Source organism: Monodon monoceros, unplaced genomic scaffold (genome assembly GCF_005190385.1).
Source record: "Monodon monoceros isolate NGI ecotype Baffin Bay Population unplaced genomic scaffold, NGI_Narwhal_1 Super_Scaffold_22, whole genome shotgun sequence".
Lineage (NCBI taxonomy): Eukaryota > Metazoa > Chordata > Mammalia > Artiodactyla > Monodontidae > Monodon > Monodon monoceros.
The window spans coordinates 13000207-13019166 of NW_021703779.1; the positions used below are offsets into that span (position 1 = coordinate 13000207).

General features: G+C 40.7%; 1 protein-coding gene across 2 annotated transcripts in view; it reads right to left on the bottom strand.

Annotated features, from left to right (window-relative positions):
* PIR (pirin) overlaps positions 1–18960 on the bottom strand; it is a 105146-nt gene that overhangs the window by 5028 nt on the left and 81158 nt on the right. The window contains exon 7 of one of the 2 annotated variants that reach the window (XM_029240352.1): positions 11682–11764. The exons of the other annotated variant lie outside the window; for it this stretch is intronic. Within the exon in view, the coding sequence (XP_029096185.1) occupies positions 11682–11764 (83 nt within the window). The remainder of the gene's footprint in view (positions 1–11681; positions 11765–18960) is intronic. 2 annotated transcript variants of the gene reach the window in all.

Here is an 18960-nt window from a genome sequence, read left to right on the forward strand (position 1 = left end):
ACATTGTTTAACTGAAAAGGTTTCCATCCCACACATCTTTTTCCCACCTAAGCTCTAGCTGCTATTAATAAAGATGATGACCCTACTCAATCTGTCGGCAGGCTTCTTCCAGAAGAACAAACTATTTCAGGGCTATTCAACCAAAAGAAAATGACAACTGTGAACCTCTGGAGTGGAAATCAGAAGTCTGCAAAATGGAGGCAAACGCTATGGGCTAGGTGGAGTATAATTTAATGCTTTTCCCTTAAGCTACTAATAAAACAAACAAGACTATTTTAAAAATAATCAGTGCTCTATAGACCAGATAGATCTAATTGATATTTACAGAACATTCCACCCAAAAGTGGCAGAATACACTTTCTTCTCAATTGCACATGGAGCATTCTCCAGGACAGATCACATCTTGGGTCACAAATCAAGCCTCAGAAAATTTAAGAAAACGGAAATCGTATCAAGCATGTTTTCTGACCACAACGCTATGAGAATGGAAATCAACTACAGGAAAAGAAACTATAAAAAACACAAATACATGGAGGCTAAACAGTGTGCTACTAAATAACCAAGGGATCACTGAAGAAATCAAAGAAGAAATTAAAAGATACATAGAAACAAATGACAACAAAAACAGTACGACCCATAACCTATGGGACACAGCAAAAGCAGTTCTAAGAGGTAAGTTTATAGCAATACAATCTCACCTCAAGAAACAAGAAAAATCTCAAATAAACAACCTAACCCTACACTTAAAACAACTAGAGGAAGAACATATGTATATGTATAACTGATTCACTTTGTTATACAGCAGAAACTAACACACCACTGTAAAGCAACTATACTCCAATAAAGATGTTAAATAAATAAATAAATAAAAAGGTCCAACTGAAAAGAACAAAGAAAACCCAAACTCAGTAGAAGGAAATAAATCATAAAGATCAGAGGAGAAAAAAATGAAATAGAAATGAAGAAAATAATAGCAAAGATCAATAAGACTAAAAGCTGGTTCTTTGAGAAGATAAACAAGATTGATAAACCCATAGCCAGACTCATCAAGAAAAAAAGGAAGAGGACACAAATCAATAAAATTAGAAATGAAAAAGGAGAAATCACAACTGACACTGCAGAAATACAAAGGATTATAAGAGACTACTACAACTATATGTCAATAAAATGGACAAACACGAAGAAATGGACAAATTCTTAGAAAGGTACAATTTTCCAAGACTGAACCAGGAAGAATTAGAAAATATAAACAGACCTATCACAAGTAATGAAATTGAAACCGTAATTAAAAATCTTCCAACAAACAAAAGCCCAGGACCAGATGGCTTCACAGGCAAATTCTATCAAACATTTAGAGAAGAGCTAACACCGATCCTTCTCAAACTCTTCCAAAAGAATTGCAGAGGGAGGAATACTCCCAAATTCATTCTATGAAGCCACTGTCACCCTGATACCAAAACCAGAAAAAGATATCACAAAAACAGAAAATTATAGACCAATATCACTGATGAACATAGATGCAAAAATCCTGAACAAAACACTAGCAAACAGAATCCAACAGCACATTAAAAGGATCACACACCATGAACAAGTGGGATTTACCCCAGGGATGCAAGGATTCAATATATGCAAATCAATCAATGTGATACAAAACATTAACAAATTAAGGAATAAAAACCATATGATCGGGTTTCCCTGGTGGCGCAGTGGTTGAGAGTCCGCCGGCCGATGCAGGGGACACGGGTTCGTGCCTCGGTCCAGGGAGATCCCACATGCCGCAGGGCGGCTAGGCCCATGAGCCGTGGCCACTGAGCCTGCGCGTCAGGAGCCTGTGCTCCGCAACGGGAGAGGCCACAACAGTGAGAGGCCCGTGTACCGCAAAAAAAACCAAAAACACAAAAAAACAATAAAAGAAAACCATATGATCATCTCAACAGATGCAGAAAAAGCTTGTGACAAGATTCAACACCCATTTATGATAAAAAAAACTCTTCAGAAAACGGGCACAGAGGGACCCTACCTCAATATAATAAAGGTCATATATGACAAACCCACAGCAAGCATCATACTCAATGGTGAAAAACTGAAAGCATTTCCACTAGGATCAGGAACAAGACAAGGATGCCCACTCTCGCCACAATTATTCAAAATAGTTTTGGAAGTCCTAGCCACAGCAATCAGAGAAGAAAAAGAAATAAAAGGAATACAAATTGGAAAAGAAGAAGTAAAACTGTCACTGTCTGCAGATGACATGATACTCTACATAGAAAATCCTAAAGATGCCACCAGAAAACTACTAGAACTAACCAATGAATTTGGTAAGGTTGCAGGATACAAAGTTAATGCACAGAAATCGCTGGCATTCCTATACACCAACAATGAAGAAACAGAAAGAGAAATTAAGGAAACACTCCCATTTACCACTGCAACAAAAAGAATAAAATACCTAAGAATAAACCTGCTTAAGGAGGCAAAAGACTTGTACTCAGAAAACTATAAAACACTGATGAAAGAAATCAAAGATGACATAAACAGATGGAGAAATATACCATGTTCTTGGATTGGAAGAATCAATACTGTGAAAATGACTATACTACCCAAAGCAATCTACAGATTCAATGCAATACTTATGAAACTACCAATGGCATCTTCACAGAAATAGAACAAAAAACCTTACAATTCGTATGGAAACACAAAAGACTCCGAATAGCCAAAGCAATCTTGAGAAAGAAAAACAGAGCTGGAGGAATCAGGCTCCCCGACTTCAAACTATACCACAAAGGTACAGTAATCAAGACAGTATGGTACTGGCACAAAAACAGAAATATAGATCAGTGGTACAGGATAGAATGCCCAGAGATAAACCCATGCACATACGGTCACCTAATTTACATCAAAGGAGGCAAGAACATACAATGGAGAAAAGACAGCCTTTTCAATAAGTGGTGCTGGGAAAACTGGACAGCTACATGTAAAAGAATGAAATTAGAACACTACCTAACACCATACACAAAAATAAACTCCAAATGGATTAGAGACTTAGATATAAGACCAAACACTATAAATCTTTTAGAGGAAAACCTAGGAAAACCACTCTTTGACATAAACCATAGCAAGAGCTTTTTTGACCCACCTCCTGGAGTAACAGAAATAAAAAGAAAAATAAACAAATGGGACTTAATTAAACTTAAAAGCTTTTGCACAGCAAAGGGAACCATAAACAAGACAAAAAGACAACCCTCAGAATGGGAGAAAATATTTGCAAATGAAACAAATTAATTAATCTCCAAAATGTACAAACAGCTCATGGAGCTCAATATCAAAAAAACAATCCAGTTAAAAAATGGGGTGAAGACCTCAATAGACATTTCACCAAGGAAGACATACAGATGGCCAAGAGGCATATGAAAAGACGCTCAGCACCACTAATTATTAGAGAAATGCAAATCAAAACTACAATGAGGTATCACCTCATGCCGGTCAGAATGGCCATTATCAAAAAAGTTAGAAAAACAATAAATGCTGGAAAGGCTGTGGAGAAAAGGGAACCCTCCTACATTGTTGGTGGGAGTGTAAATTGATACAACCACTATGGAAAACAGTATGGAGGTTCCTTAAAAAACTAAAAATAGAACTGCCATATGACCCAGCAATCCCACTACTGGGCATATACCCTGAGAAAACCATAATTCAGAAAGAGACATGCACCACAATGTTCACTGCAGCTCTATTTACAATAGCCAGGACATGGAAGCAACCTAAATGTCCATCGACAGAGGAATGGATAAAGATGTGGCACATATATACAATGGAATATTGCTCAGCCATGAAAAGAAATGAAATTGAGTTATTTGTAGTGAGATGGATGGACCTAGAGTCTGTCATACAGAGTGAAGTAAGTCAGAAAGAGAAAAACAAATACTGTATGCTAACACATACATATGGAATCTAAAAAAAAAATGGTACTGAAGAACCTAGTTGCAAGGCAGGAATAAAGATTTAGACATAGAGAATGGACTTGAGGACACAGGTGGGAGGGGGAAGCTGGGGCGAAGTGAGAGTAGCATCAACATATATACACTACCGAATGTAAAATGGTTGGTGGGAAGCAGCCGCACAGCACAGGGAGATCGGCTCAGTGCTTTGTGATGACCTATAGGGGTGGGACAGGGAGGGTGGGAGGGAGACGCAAGAGGGAGGGGATATGGGGACATGTGTATGCATATGACTGATTCGCTTTGTTGTGCAACAGAAACTAATACGGTATTGTGAAGCAATTATACTCCAATAAAGTTCTATTAAAAATAATAAATAAATAAAATAAAAATAATCAGTGTTCTTTAAATTTATGATCAGCCAGGGTTTTTTTTTTTTCCGAAATCACTGTGCATACCTGTAGGCAAGGCAAGGTAGTGTAATGGGATTTTAATGCATGTTAAATTTAATAATCAGATAAGCGGACATACACTATGTTTTGTAGCATTTATCTAAGTAATAGGTTGGGTTCTGGATGCTTTTAGACGTTCTTCATTCAATCAAACAACAGTATTTTGAGAAAGTCAAGACAAAGAATTGAAGTGACTATTATGAGTCCTTATTCCAGGATTTTCTGCCTCCAAGTACAGTTATCTCTATTTGTTTTGTTTTTATTGACATATAGTTGATTTACAATGTGGTGTTAATTTCTGCTGTACCGCAAAGTGATTCAGTTATACATATGTATACACATACACCCATGTATATTCTTTTCCATTACGGCCTATTATAGAATATTGAATATAGTTCGCTGTGCTATACAGTAAGACCTTTTTGTTTACCTGTTTTACATCTTCGGGTTTTTTTCTTTTATTTTTTTTGGCTGTGCCATGCAGCTTCCGGGATGTGGGTGCTGTAATCTTTCTAGAGAGCACTTTGACAATATGACTTCAAGCCCTCCTATCGCTGATGTCCTCTGACCCAGTAATGCCAGAGAAACCAGCAGAAGAACCTCCCACCACACTTGTGATAATATAAATATGTGATAATATATTATATGCTCCTACTCATATAAAGCTCTTTAATTAGAAATAATTCTAATGTTACTAGTACCAGAAGATTTATCACTGGATTCAATTAACATGAAGCATATGAAGAACGAAGTCTTTAATCTTCCATGTAGTTAGAAATATTTGTATCTTACAGAATCGACATTTATTTCCCCTTCTGCCTCTAACTTTAAAAAATTAAAAGGGAATTTAATGGTTTCTGCAAAAGTCTTAATTTACTCCCTACAGTCCCAGGGCTGTGCATTTAGTACATCCACCCAGTGGATGCTTTAATCATTTCTTCATGTTTAAAAAACATCTGTTTAACCATTCCCAGGCCTGCATTTATTTACACATCACCTTATGTATCCATAACCCAATTTGCTGTCAAAATATGCCAATGTGAACTCAGCTGAAAATCAGAGTAAGCTAAAAAGGCGTCTGCTAATTCAAATTTTAAAAACAGATGTCATAAACCCCATGTACTAAAGTTTAGTCTTTTAACCTTAGTACAGACCCTCACTCAATCTTCACTTATTCTCACATTATACACAACGTTAATAATTAAGCTTTGCGGTTATCAGATCCATGAGATTCAAAGCTAGAAGACAGGAAAGCACTACTATACAGCAATACAAGGAAATGGACAGCTTAACATCAATTATGGAAATTAAACACACACCAAAAAAACTATGAAAAACAGGCACAGAGGCTTAAAAATTAGTCTAGGACCACTTACTGTGGTAGCCAGTAGGCCCTAAAAACATCGTCACACTTTATAGCTCAGCACAGTAATTAATATACATGCTGATGACCCAGTGTTATGAATAAGTTAAACTGTGCATATGCTACTATGCAATAGCCCAACAGTCCCCAAGAAAGGGGACGGTTTCTACCTAAGGGCTTTGAAGGGGTGGAATTTCAGTGCGAATCAAATGACATATTCAAGAAAAGTATCTTAGAAAAATAGTTCTGATCGCTGGTGCTACATCATTTATAATTTAATCTGAGGGAAGACATCACTAAAAAGTGTTTCGAGGTGTTTGGTTTTGGAGGGGATACACACTTGAGTTCTAGGGTCAGGAGGCAGAGGAGAAAGGGTCGGGGGTCACGAGAGAAGGGGAAAGGAAAGGCCTACCTCCTTGTGCCATGGGTGTGCGACTCCTCAGAATGTAAGTTTCTTAATTCAGAAGATGCGTCTTTTGTGAGTGACAAACGTGTCCTACAGTTTACACAGTTTGGAATAATAATAAAGTGTTCAAAATACAAGTTTTGCTCCTTTTGATATTACTCAAATCAAATGATGACTTTCATTTATAAGTCAGACAGTAGGATAAAAGGACACTTGCATTTGGTCTGAAATGAAAAATGATTCAACTGCTGGGTGCTGAGTTGTTTGGGAGTTCGGCTTTCCGTTTCAGAAAGCTGAAGGTTGGAAGTGAGCCAGAAACAGAAAAACAAATATCGCTTGCATGTGGAATCTCGAAAAATGATACAGATGAACTTATCTGCAAAGCAGAAACAGAGACACAGACACAGAGAACAAACATATGGATACCAAGGGGGAAAGGGGGGTGGGATGAATTGGGAGATTGGGATTGACATATATACACTACTATGTATAAAACTGATAAATAAGAACCTACTGTATAGCACAGGGAACTCTACTCAGTGCTCTGTAGTAACCTAAATGGGAAAAGAATTTTAAAAAGAGTTGGATTAAAGTATATGTATAACTGATTCACTTTGCTGTACACCTGAAACTAACTCAACATTGTAAAGCAACTATACTCCAATAAAAATTAAAAAAAAAAAAAAAAAGCAAGCTGAAGCCTGGTCCAAGCTTCTCTGAATGATTTTTTTTACAAAATTAACCTCTCCCTGGCCCCTTCTCCTCTAACCTAAGCCAGGTGTTTTGGGCGTTTTTCTTTTTTCTTAGGTGCATCCTTCTTCCTCCCTTAACTGGCCTTCTTTGGTGAAAGCTGGTCATCTTTCTGGATATTCAGTAGAGTGCTTTTGTGGCTCCAAGTCCCGAATGCTGCTATCTTGAAAAGCCCTCCTCTATGGTGACCTTGGGTACAGTGTCAAATGATGAAAATCAGGCCAAAGCAAAGAGAAAGAAAGACTTGTTTAAGATCATGAGTCCCTGTGTGGATCTAAGTCAGTGCCCTGTTAGGTTCTGATGAAGAGACCCTCACACAAAGGCAACAGAAGTTCACTTACTGCTTCATGGACAGGTGCCCCAACTGAAACTCACGATCTCTTGGGGCCCAGACCATGTCTTTCACTTTGGCACACCTCAGAGTTCCTAGTTTTGAGTCAGGCCCTTCTGGGTTTACATAATAATTTACTTTTACAAATTGCTCTGTTATTCCATAAATACTGGCAAGACATGTCTTGAGTTCCACTGACACCAACAATAAATGATCGAAGCCCAGATGAAGGCGCTAGGATTTATTTAAGGTGTTGATAACTTCTACACTGTATGTACTCAGAGTTTGTTTGATTAATCAGAAATACAAAGCTTGAGATGGCAGTGGGACTCCGAGAAAGAAACTAAGGGCATGCTTTTGCATCAGGAACATTTATTAGGGTGAAATATTACCTGAAAACATTATCAGAAAGAAACTGAGCTTTAACAGGACTTCACTGCGTGTAATTGTTCTTACTAGACTTCACTGTTTATACTTCTTAGGCCAATTGAAAGAGAAAACAGTGAACTGTTACCAGTTTTTGAAGATTAAGGGTTTATTTTATTATGAATCAGCACATCAGCAAAAAGTTGTCTCTAGCTTTAAAAGGGTGTTTTAGTTGTCTTTCGATCTTTTTTTTTTTTTTTTTTTTTTGGTGGTACGCGGGCCTCCCACCGTCGCGGAGCACAGGCTCCGGACGTGCAGGCTCAGCGGCCACGGCTCACGGGCCCAGCCGCTCCGCGGCACGTGGGATCCTCCCGGACCGGGGCCCGAACCGCATCCCCTGCATCGGCAGGCGGACCCCCAGCCACTGCGCCACCAGGGAAGCCCTCGATCTTTATTTTAATCAAATATTAATCTGTATTAGTTTAATGAATTCCCCATGAATGGTGCCAGTTAAAGAGTATCCTTATTCTCAAGGATGGTTTTGATGGCAGTCATTGAGGAACTGACTGCCTACCTTGACAAACTACACGTAAGTTTGCTAATCCACGAGGCTTAAGACTTTCTCAATAGGACACTAGTATAAACATGAGTTTTAAGCTGAGATCAAGTCTTCATATCAAATCCATGTGCTCCTGATCATGGAGCCATCTTGGCAACCAGGGAACCAACTGTGGGCCAAAGCAGCACAGGGAGCTTTAACGCTTGAAACAGAGGTTGTTCCAGGGTGACCATTACAGTCCAGGCTTAAATGTCCAGAGGAGCCCAGGGTTGATCCCCATCTCTAAGAACAATGAAAAAGTTAAGGCCATTCTGAAGGCACTGCTGGGGTTTAGGCTTCCTCTAAGAAGTCAGAGAGTCTGGCTTAAGGACTCTTCAATCTAGCATAAACCAAGCCCCCTGCAGTTGCTACCCACCATGGAAGACTTCAGAATACAGTCACAAAAGACAATCCACACTCTGAGTGAAAAAGGTAGGGGTCCCTGCAACCTAATATGTGCTGGTCTAAGATGAGTCAAATGCTAAAATGGAGCCGGGAAACCTGGGGAGAGAAAAGATGTGATCTATCGATACATCAACTCCTCCCTGCCCTCCTTGCCTGCCCTGGAGGACTGGCCATTCTAGAGGAAACTTCCCAGGCTCCTGAGCCACCAGGAAGACACGCATGATGGTGAAGACACAGAGTAAGAAGCAGAGAAAGGGCAGGGAGAGCGGTGCCAGAAGGAAGCTGGGGCCTATATATCAACTCCTCATTCCTGTCCACAACTCCACGCACATGGGTGTAAGGGAGAACTGGGAAGGCACAGCTTCCTTCTTTAATCCTCAGGGTAAGTCTAGTTCCAAGTGAAGATACCACTGGCCTGGAGCCCGAGTGAATCAGGGTCCTTTAGGACCTTTGTAGAAACTCATGTGCCCTAAACCTTGGGGCCTAAGGTATAAATCCTCACTAGGTAACATGTACGTGGCATGACCACCTGTCACATCAGGTGTTTAGATCAGTGACCTTTCCAGCTACCATCATTGGGCACCCACTATGTACCAGACCAGGGATGAGTAAACTTGTCCTTGTAAAGAGCCAGGGAATAAAGATTTTAGGCTTTGTGGGCCATCCAGTCTCTGTTGCAACCACGTAGCTCTACACTGTGGCGTGAAAGCATCCACAGACAAACGGAAATGAATAGGTGTAGCTGGGCTTCAATAGAAAAAGTTTAAATCTAGCCTGTTGGGCATAAAGTACTGATCCCCGTGCTAGATGTGGCCTAGACTGTTGACCTACGTAATCTCACACAGTCGATCTGACAGCCCCACGCAGTTAGCATCATTATTTCAACTGTGCAGAAGAAGAAAATGAACGAAGCTCAGGGGATTTGAGAACTGTGTCCAAAGTCACGTGGCTAGTGAGTGGTGAAGCCAAGGTTCACACCGTCGCAGGCTCCTCCCGTTGTATCTAAGGGGGACTTTCTACTCTTCACGGATGTAAGTGATACGTGCCCATTTAAAGGTGAATTTTTCGGAATACATTTTTTCACAGAACTCTTTCTAATGTCTTGATGGCTCAGGCTACACTTATACACAGTCAAAATTACAGAAGGGCACACAACAGAACCATGCCCCTGGGGCCAAGGAACTGATGGTTCCAGTCAAGCCTTTTCCATCCTGCTGCCTCTCTCTTTCTGGACCCCCTCGCCACTTCTTGCTGGTGTTCTGCTTCAGCTTCCAAACCCTTATCACCTGCAATGTGCCCTCTGCTATAGTATAGGAAGGACTGAGATTGTCGAGTTAAACCAGACAATGTCACAGGCTAATCTGCCGTCAGTAGGGTCTGGTCTACATATAGCTTCCACGCCTCGTCCGTGCACCGGGTGAAAACAGACGAACTCGCCATTTCTGAAGGTCAGAAGTGGCAGTTCCATACAGTTCGACCTAATTATAGGGAGCACAGACCCTGAGATACGCATTTCCTCTGGAGCTCACGGCGTTTTGCTTCGCCTTACTTCACTGCTCCTGGACGTGCTGCAGAGGATTAAAGTACCAGCAGGGGAGCTGTCAGCAAAGGGGGTTAAGATACGATCATTCCTCACATCCACTGCGTTCTACCACACCAGGGCCGGAGGGCGGGCAGTCAGTCAGATGGCTTCTCTGCCAGTCACCTGCACGCCAACATAGTTTTCATCCCTACTTTTCAAAATTCATCTTTGCAGGAGCTTCTGCACAACCGTCTCTTCAGTTCTCCTTATTGGAATGTCACAAAGTGGCCAGGTGGGTTTAATAGGCTCACAGGACGGTAAGCAAACAGTCCAAGGGAATGAAGGAAGGAACACAAGGAAGAAACCTCGCAACCTGGATTAAAAAAAGCTCCTTGGACTCCTAAAATATCAGAAACTTTACTTAAAAAGCAAGGACTCTACACAAAAGGACTACAAAATGGATCATATGTTCCTCTCAGTTCAACGTGGGGCTGACTTTCAGAGGGCTCCAGGGGAATATGTGTGTAGATCTATATTTATACCCCTAAAGGGCTGATCCATTTTCACTTATGCTAACGATAAAATCAATCAAGTGTATAAAGAAAGAAAAAGTGAGAGACAAGGAAGAGCTGCCTTCAGATTCAGGTTTCTAGGGGTAAACAATACGGACTTTCAATGATTCCTAAAGATGACGAATCAGTGTAGATAAAAGCTTAAAATAAACCAGTAGAAATAACAGAAGTTAATGAAAGGGGCTGATAAACTTGTGGCATAGTTTCTTTCCCGGAGGAAGAGAAAAAATTTTCCAGGTACACAGGAGATTTCGGCATTTTCCTAGAAACTAGTAGAAAGTACAAGTTAAGAAAATTAAAGCAACCTAAGTGTCCATCAACAGATGAATGGATAAAGAAGATGCAGTACATATATACAATGGAATATTACTCAGCCATAAAGAAGAACGAAAGTTTGTTATTTGCAGCAACATGGATGGACTTGGAGGGCATTATGCTAAGTGAAGTAAGTCAGAGAAAGACAAATACTGTATGATATCACTTATATGTGGAATCTAAAATATACAACAAACTAGTGACAAAAAAGCAGCAGATACAGAGAACAACTAGTGGTTACCAATGCTGGGGGAGGGGCAAGACAGGGGTGAGGGATTAGGAGGTACAAACCATTGGGTGTGAGGTAGGCTCAAAAGTGTATTACACAACACGGGGAATAGAGCCAATATTTTTAAATAACTGTTAATGGAAAGTAACCTTTAAAAATTACATTAGGGCTTCCCTGGTGGCGCAGCGGTTGAGAGTCCGCCTGCCGATGCAGGGGACGCGGGTTCGTGCCCCGGTCCGGGAAGATCCCACATGCCGCGGAACGGCTGGGCCCGTGAGCCATGGCCACTAAGCCTGCGCATCCGGAGCCTGTGCTCCGCAACGGGAGAGGCCACAACAGTGAGAGGCCCGCGTACCGCAAAAAAAAAAAAAAATTAAAATTTTTAAATGCAAAAAAAATGTTTGAAAAAAGAGAATTAAAGATTTTTAATACTAAACCTTGTTCTCCACCTGGACACTGTCACCTTCCCCCAGCACGGCTGTGTGATGAGGTTCTATTTTTTGTTGCGTGTCATCAGGTCCTACAAAAAAGACGACCCACTTAATTTAGTCCTCACGGTAGTACATTTCTCATACGATTACAAACTTGGTTAACTACACGGCACCATAATATGAATTTCAAGTTCAGAAACAACCAACTTAGGAATCTCCTGAAATCTCGTTGATGGTTTTTGCTACTATTAAAGTCCAAAACTGGCTGCTTTTCAATGTAGAAAAGGACAAGGAAGTGAATCCTGTATTATGTTTCCACTTACACTTTCAATGTCATGCCTAATAGGTTAATTAATAAGCAAAGTCCTTGGCATTACATGCTAATAAGAGTGTTTCCTTGGGTCAATTATAAACCTCAAAAGATTTAAGCATGCTTAGGAAAATTAGTAAATTCCATCATTAATTCCTTTCCACAAGTATTTATTGAACACCTACAACTAACTGCCCAGCACTGTGAGAAAATGCAAAGAAGTGCAAAGCCGATTCCTCACATACAAATAACTCAAAATCTCACTGAGAGAAAGTAAATATATATTCATAAAACAGAGACTAATTCAACTGGAAAACAGCTAAGTTGGAGAGCTAGTGAACAACACCTGTGAACTATGTACAAGGCGCTATGCTAAATGCTGCGGGAGTGGGGAGGTTTCAGGATAGATATATTTCCATCCCTCCTATATTAAGGCTCACAGATGAAACAGAAAAAATAATACAAATGAAATTGTGTGTTAAAGGCAATAAGAAAGGAATAAACAAAGTTCAAAGAGAGAACAGGGACTGCAGAGCTCTGCAGGATCAGATAGACCGATAAAAGGCAAAGCTACGATAAAGGGTGCTCTAGACAAGAGGACAGACTGTGCAAAGGTGAGGGGCTGGCAATGTGCAGGGCATGCCCGGGTGAACCTTCTATCATTGCTGGAACATTCTTCTGGGAGGAATGATGGCAATGCACACTTGCTTCAGGTCAAGGGAAGACATGAAGGCCACGCTTATCCGTATAAAACGGAGGACCTCTGAGGAGAGGGTGTGTGTGGGAAATGGTTAGATCTGTGTCTTGGAGAAATAACTGAAAGCAGAGCACAGAATAAATTGGAGAGGGCACGACTGAAGTTAGGATGACCTGTTAGGAGTTTATTCTAACAGTCTCAGTGGAAATGAATTCCAGTCCGAACTGGGAGAGTGGACACAGAGAGAAAGGAATGGGTTTGAGAGGTGGAGTGGAGAAAGAAAGATTGGGCAACAATGGGAGAGAGAAGAGCCCAAGAACACGATTCTCCCTAGAAGCAGCATCATGCAGCGGTCTGAACGGCCACAGCAGGCGGCGGGTGGGACGTGGCTGGGCCTTTCAGCTGACTGAAAACCAGACACGTGAACACACAGCAGAGAGAAGACTCCGGGCAGGCTGAGAAGCCCGTAACGATGTCCGCATGACATTCTGGACTATAAAAAAAAAGGGCATTCACCTGACACGATACAGCTAAAGCTGAATAATCAACATGGAAGCACTTATTTAAGCAAAAGCAGTAGCTTGAGGAATTACCATCTAAACATAATTTGTGAATTTTGTGAATACTGACTGGAGTTCAAACATAGTCATATTTTCTAGAGAAGGCCTCCGTTTCACCTCCACTTTGGAGATAACCTACATGAAGCAGCAGGGTTCATTCTGATGCTTGCAAACGTGAAACAGGATTCTAACAGAGAACTTCTTAACCTGGAGTCAACGTGTTCCCAAGGGGTCCATGGATAGAATTCAGAGCAATCATGGACTTGCATGGGAGACAAATGACATCTTTATTTTCACGAACACCTAACTGAAATGTGGCCTTTCTTTCAGTCATGACTGTAGCCAGAAAACCACAGCAGTATTAGCTGGACCAATGATTTTGTTTCCAGTAGAAATCACGGATATTTTCATATCACATTAGCATTGTAAAGATCTCAAAATAAGTTTATGTTAATCACTACTTAGCAATTTAAAGTAGACCTGCTTCTGGATCATGTTATTTCAAATGTCATCAGAGAAGCACACGTGGAACTGTATCACAGACTTGTTCTTTTAACCTTTTAATGACACCACTGAATTAAAAAAAACCCAAAAAACATTGTTCAGAGGTGGGGCCTTGGCAAATGTCAAAAGGGTTCATGGCACAAAAAGCTTAGGAACTTCTGTCTCAGAGGCAGTGGTGTGCTAGTTAATGTTTACCAACCGGCTTTCGGGGACAAGGGGAAAAACAAACCTGATTTGTACTGTGTGCCAATTTCCATGGTTTAAATGCTCCCGTTGTGGCCAATTTCAAGCTACCAATCTGAGGCCAGGGAAGAGGTACACAACCTGCTCCAGCAAGAGCGAGCCCCAGCACATCACTGAAGGTTTCTTCTCCCCCAAGGATTTAGGTTAACAGATGTCACGGCAGTGAATGATAGAACTCCGCTGATTTTCCACTCATGCAAGGATGTGGCCATAGAAAGAGGGGTCTCGGAGTCTAAGAATCATCTCATTTAGATTGGGGTAATATTTTAAACTGTGAGATAAAGCAGCATTAAGTGTGCTTTACTGAGATTCCCTGGGAGCAATGAACCATGTCTTTACCTTCAATGAATTCATATGTAACACCCATTACCCATGTGGTCTACCCCTGACCCCTAATTTTATCATGTAGGATGTTTTATGATACAGAGAGCAAAATGATTTATAAAGCCCCTTCACTATGTTTTAATGGAGTGAGCTGGCAAGAGACAGCTCTCAAAAATCATGCTGAACTGGGATTTCTCTGCACCTCCTATCAGGGTAGCTTGCTCGACTGCCAGTCATTGGTCTATGAGAAAATCTTAATTTAGAAACAGAGTTCATGTTTCCCTAAGAGTTCTCATTCTAATTTTATACGGAATGCAATTTCCGCCCATTCTCCTTGCTGATCTAGGAGAGGAATCACAGTATTGATTCTGAAGAGGCCATTTGAAATGCTCCACCATAAGGCAAACTTTTTTTTTTTTTGCGGTACACAGGCCTCTCACTGTCGTGGCCTCTCCCGTTGCGGAGCACAGGCTCCGGACGCGCAGGCTCAGCGGCCACGGCTCACGGGCCCAGCCGCTCCGCGGCATGTGGATCTTCCCGGACAGGGGCACGAACCCGTGTCCCCTGCATCGGCAGGCGGACTCTCAACCACTGCGCCACCAGGGAAGCCCAGCAAACCTTTCTTATAGACACTGGAAAGTCAGGTTTTTAAGATTAATCATTCTAAGTGTACCTTTAGCTTCTGTATTATTTTATAAAATGTTTAAAGCAGGATCACATAAAGCAAAGATTGATTCCATCTTCATGTTATTTCTATGCTGTTTCACCCATCTGGTTATCTCCTCAACCTAAAATAAGTCTCAAAGAAAATATATTTTATTGGTTCTGACTACTTTCAATTATAAATCGAGCCAAATCAGATAATAAATAGTTTCCATTGGGAAGCTTCGCCAAGATATCTAATAGTGCAGTTAAGGAAAATTTAACTGAAAACGAATTGCAAATATTTTTGTTTGCGTAAACAGTCATGAAAGGGCAAAATACTTTAAAACATTTTAAAGTTAGCGCTGCATCTTCAGTGTGTGGTTTATTGCTGTGAAACTTCTCCCCATACACAAAATTTCCTTTTTCTTCTTCTCTTTACAAGAACTACTGTCCCATTTACCCTCTGTTCCGTACATTCTGGTACTTCTATCACAGATTTTGAAATCATCAATTTTGTATGTATAGTTGAAGCCTTCTTACCTGATGCAATCCGAATCATTAACTGAAAAAGATTAAGCTGCTTCCAACATTGTACTTTAAATTAAATTGTAAATGTGCATCCATTTGCCAATTTTTAGAAATTGGATTGAAGCACTGCCTTTCTTTATAAAGCATACCCATAATGCACCACTGAAATCCTTCTAGATTTTCACAGTTTCCCCTAATCTTTTACTGTCATCTCCGCCATACTAATTCTAAGAGTTTTCTTTAGCAGTATACTTTTACAAAGCATTTGATTTTGGTTGCTCTAGAAATACAAACTCTTTTCAAGCTTATTTCGTTAATTTAAATATTATTTAATTAAATCGCATAATTGCAATCATTGGTGCAACTGGCATAAACAGATTAGAGAACAATCACACCCGCCTTTAAGTCCACTTCAACTTGCCAGGGGGCAAGTGGACCAGGGGAGCCGATCATCCTGGGCGTTCAGGCACCTCATTCAACGTATTCCGCATGGAATGAGGCGCACTGCTTAGTCTAATTCATTTTGGGTAAGTGGAGGTCAGCTCGGAGGGCTCCTAGTGTGTTTCCCCACCTTTATTGAGATCCAGGGGCTGTGTCAAACTTTTTAATTCCCCCCAGAACCAGAAGCAAAGCGCAGAGCACAGTGAGCATGAATAATTACTTATTCAAATAAGTTTGAAACATTTTACTACCCACATAAACCAGTTAGTTGTCATCTCAATAACCACAAATATTTTTAGATTTCTAAATGTATTTTCTAAGCCCCAACAGTATATTTGATACTGGTTCTTCTAAGGGACTGGCATGCAAGCTGATAAACTGCCCCAAGCTTCAGGGACACAGGATACAAACTCCTGTAACCTGTTGATCTCTGTGTTGATGTGTAATGTCATTTTCATCTCAGCTGCAGGAAAGGGGTTTAGAGCTAATATCCTTGGGATTTACTAGTTTTCTGACCATGTTGTTTTATTTTCTTGTTTTTTTTTTTTAAATCATATACTGCATAAGATTTCAGCCGGGGGCTGGTCAAAGGACTTGTTGCCTCAGAAAAAGACTGCTGTCAAAGATCTTTCTCCTGCACAATTTCTAAAGCTACTATTCAACAGTCAGAAGGCTTGAAAAAAAACACAATGTATCAAAAATTAAGAAGATCCTGGAAATCCATAAAACGTCTCAAATAAGTACTCTTAAATAAGGAAGTACTACTTCTATTTGTCTTATTTTAGTTCTGTTAATTCCTTCTCTTCTTCAGGGTGTCGTTATTGGGCGATTACATGACTTCACTATGCTCACCATGAACTTTAAAATATCTAATTTAGACAACTAGTTAACGTCCAGCATTTTCTAATGTTCAAAACTCCACCTGTCCTTACAAAACTAAATCTACTGATGTCCATCTTTTAAGTACTTCCTGCGTCAATTAATATTTTTTTAAATTTATTATCTATTTGGCTGCGCCGGGTCTTAGCTGTGGCACATGGGATCTTCACTGCCGCATGTGGGATCTTCATTGTGGCACACGGGATCTCTAGTTGCGGCATGCGGGATCTTTTTTGTTGTTGTTGTGGCATGTGGACTCTTAGTTGAGGCATGTGGGATCTAGTTTCCTGACCAGGAATCGAACCCAGGGCCCCTGCACTGGGAGCGTGGAGTCTTAACCACTGGACCACCAGGGAAGCCCCAATTAATATTTTTAACAGTCATCCTAATCTCCACTTATGGAATCTCCCCAGACTACTTTCTCAAGCCAAATTGCAGTCTCTTTATTCCAGCCCCATACATTAAGTACATATTTATAACATCTATTTCAACAGAATGGAGGTACACGACATTTAAGATAATTACTTGCTTATCAGTTCTTGCCATCTGTGGTTGCCTGCTGCCATCCTGGTTTTATAAGCAAGACAAAATTGAGGCAATAAAGTCAGAGAGCATTTTTTGGATTCTCTCTATAGATTGATAGGTCAGTACACATTCAATAGCTATTTCTGCTTTGTTGTTTCTTTTTCTCTGGTGATGTGTTCTTGCCCTTTTGTTTTTCTCATTAATATCTCCATTCAGGGGTCAAGAGGAGGAAGGGAAGGAGATGAAATTCAAATGAGGTCACCTGGCCAGCTATTCGTTGGCTGAAGCAGGTTCCCAAGAGGGCAGTTTCGTGAGCTAGATTCTCTCCATGGTCCACTTTACCCTGGACAGATGCAAGTTTGCTCCAACACTACAGACCGTGACCCCATTTCCTGCCAGATGTTTTGCACTTGTGGCTCACGGTCATGAGAGGTGACCAGGCCAGTGAACAGGGATGACTCAGGAAAATCCTGCCTCACCTCGAGAAAAACAAGTGGATGTGTAAGTCATTCTTACCCCTCGAACCACTGACCTTTTCACTTGTTAAATTCTTGGACTAAAGGTCTGTCAGGAAACAAGGCTCTAACTACTGATTCAAACAGGGTTTGAAGATTATTTGTTAATCTTTCTCCCCTTCAACCTCTACAATGTCACTTAAACTGAAGGGGTTCAGAATGAGACTCCCCAAGATGTGCCACTTTGGCACGCAGATTGTTTTGAGCTGAAGACAGTCAAGGCCCAAAAGACTCAGGAAGAGCTTCTAACCACTCTCTTAACTACCTTAAAGAATTCAGATAAGGGGCCTGGTTCAAAGAGAGAGCTATTACCAGAGATAACTTTCATCTGAATGACCTACCTGGCTGGCAGGGCAAACATCTAATTACCAAACATCTGCTCTTCTTATCATCCTGTGAATGACTCTCCTCCCCTTTGAAGCCTCAGGTTCCTATCTCATTCTTTGCCTCAGGATGGCATCTGCCCAACTTGCCCTTGGGTCTCATATTTTACGGGACCCCTGTACCTATGTAATTAAGTTTGTTTTTCTCCTGTTAACCTGTCTTACGTCAATCTAACTCATAGCCCAGCCAAAAAGAACCTAGAACAGTAGAGGAAAAATTTTCCCTTGCCTATAAAACCAAAGTCAAATGTGAGCTTTTGTAGAGCCCACAAGCTAAGAAAGGTTTTTATGTTTTCAAAAGGCTAAAAACAATCCCAAGAGTAGTAGTTCATGACACATGAAAAATATATGAAATTCACGTTTCAGTGGCCATAAATCAACTTCTTTTGGAACAACCATCCCAATTATTTATGTATCACCTGTGACTGCTTTTGTGCTACAAAGGCAGGAATGAGTCACTGCAACAGGAACTGTATGGCCCGCAATGATGGAGATAGCTGCTATGTGGCCCTGTCCTTTCTCATTCTACACATTTCTGGTATCCTTACCACCTCAGAATCCATGTGCTTGATTACTTTCCATTTGTGCAGATTATTTTATTTCTCTTGAAATCCTAAGTCAGGGGTGCTACCTCCATAAAAATGGCTTTTACTCCATTTTAGAAAGTACTATGTGATAACCAAGATTTTCAAAAGATCATAAAAACAAATGACGCTTCATCCCTTCCAGAT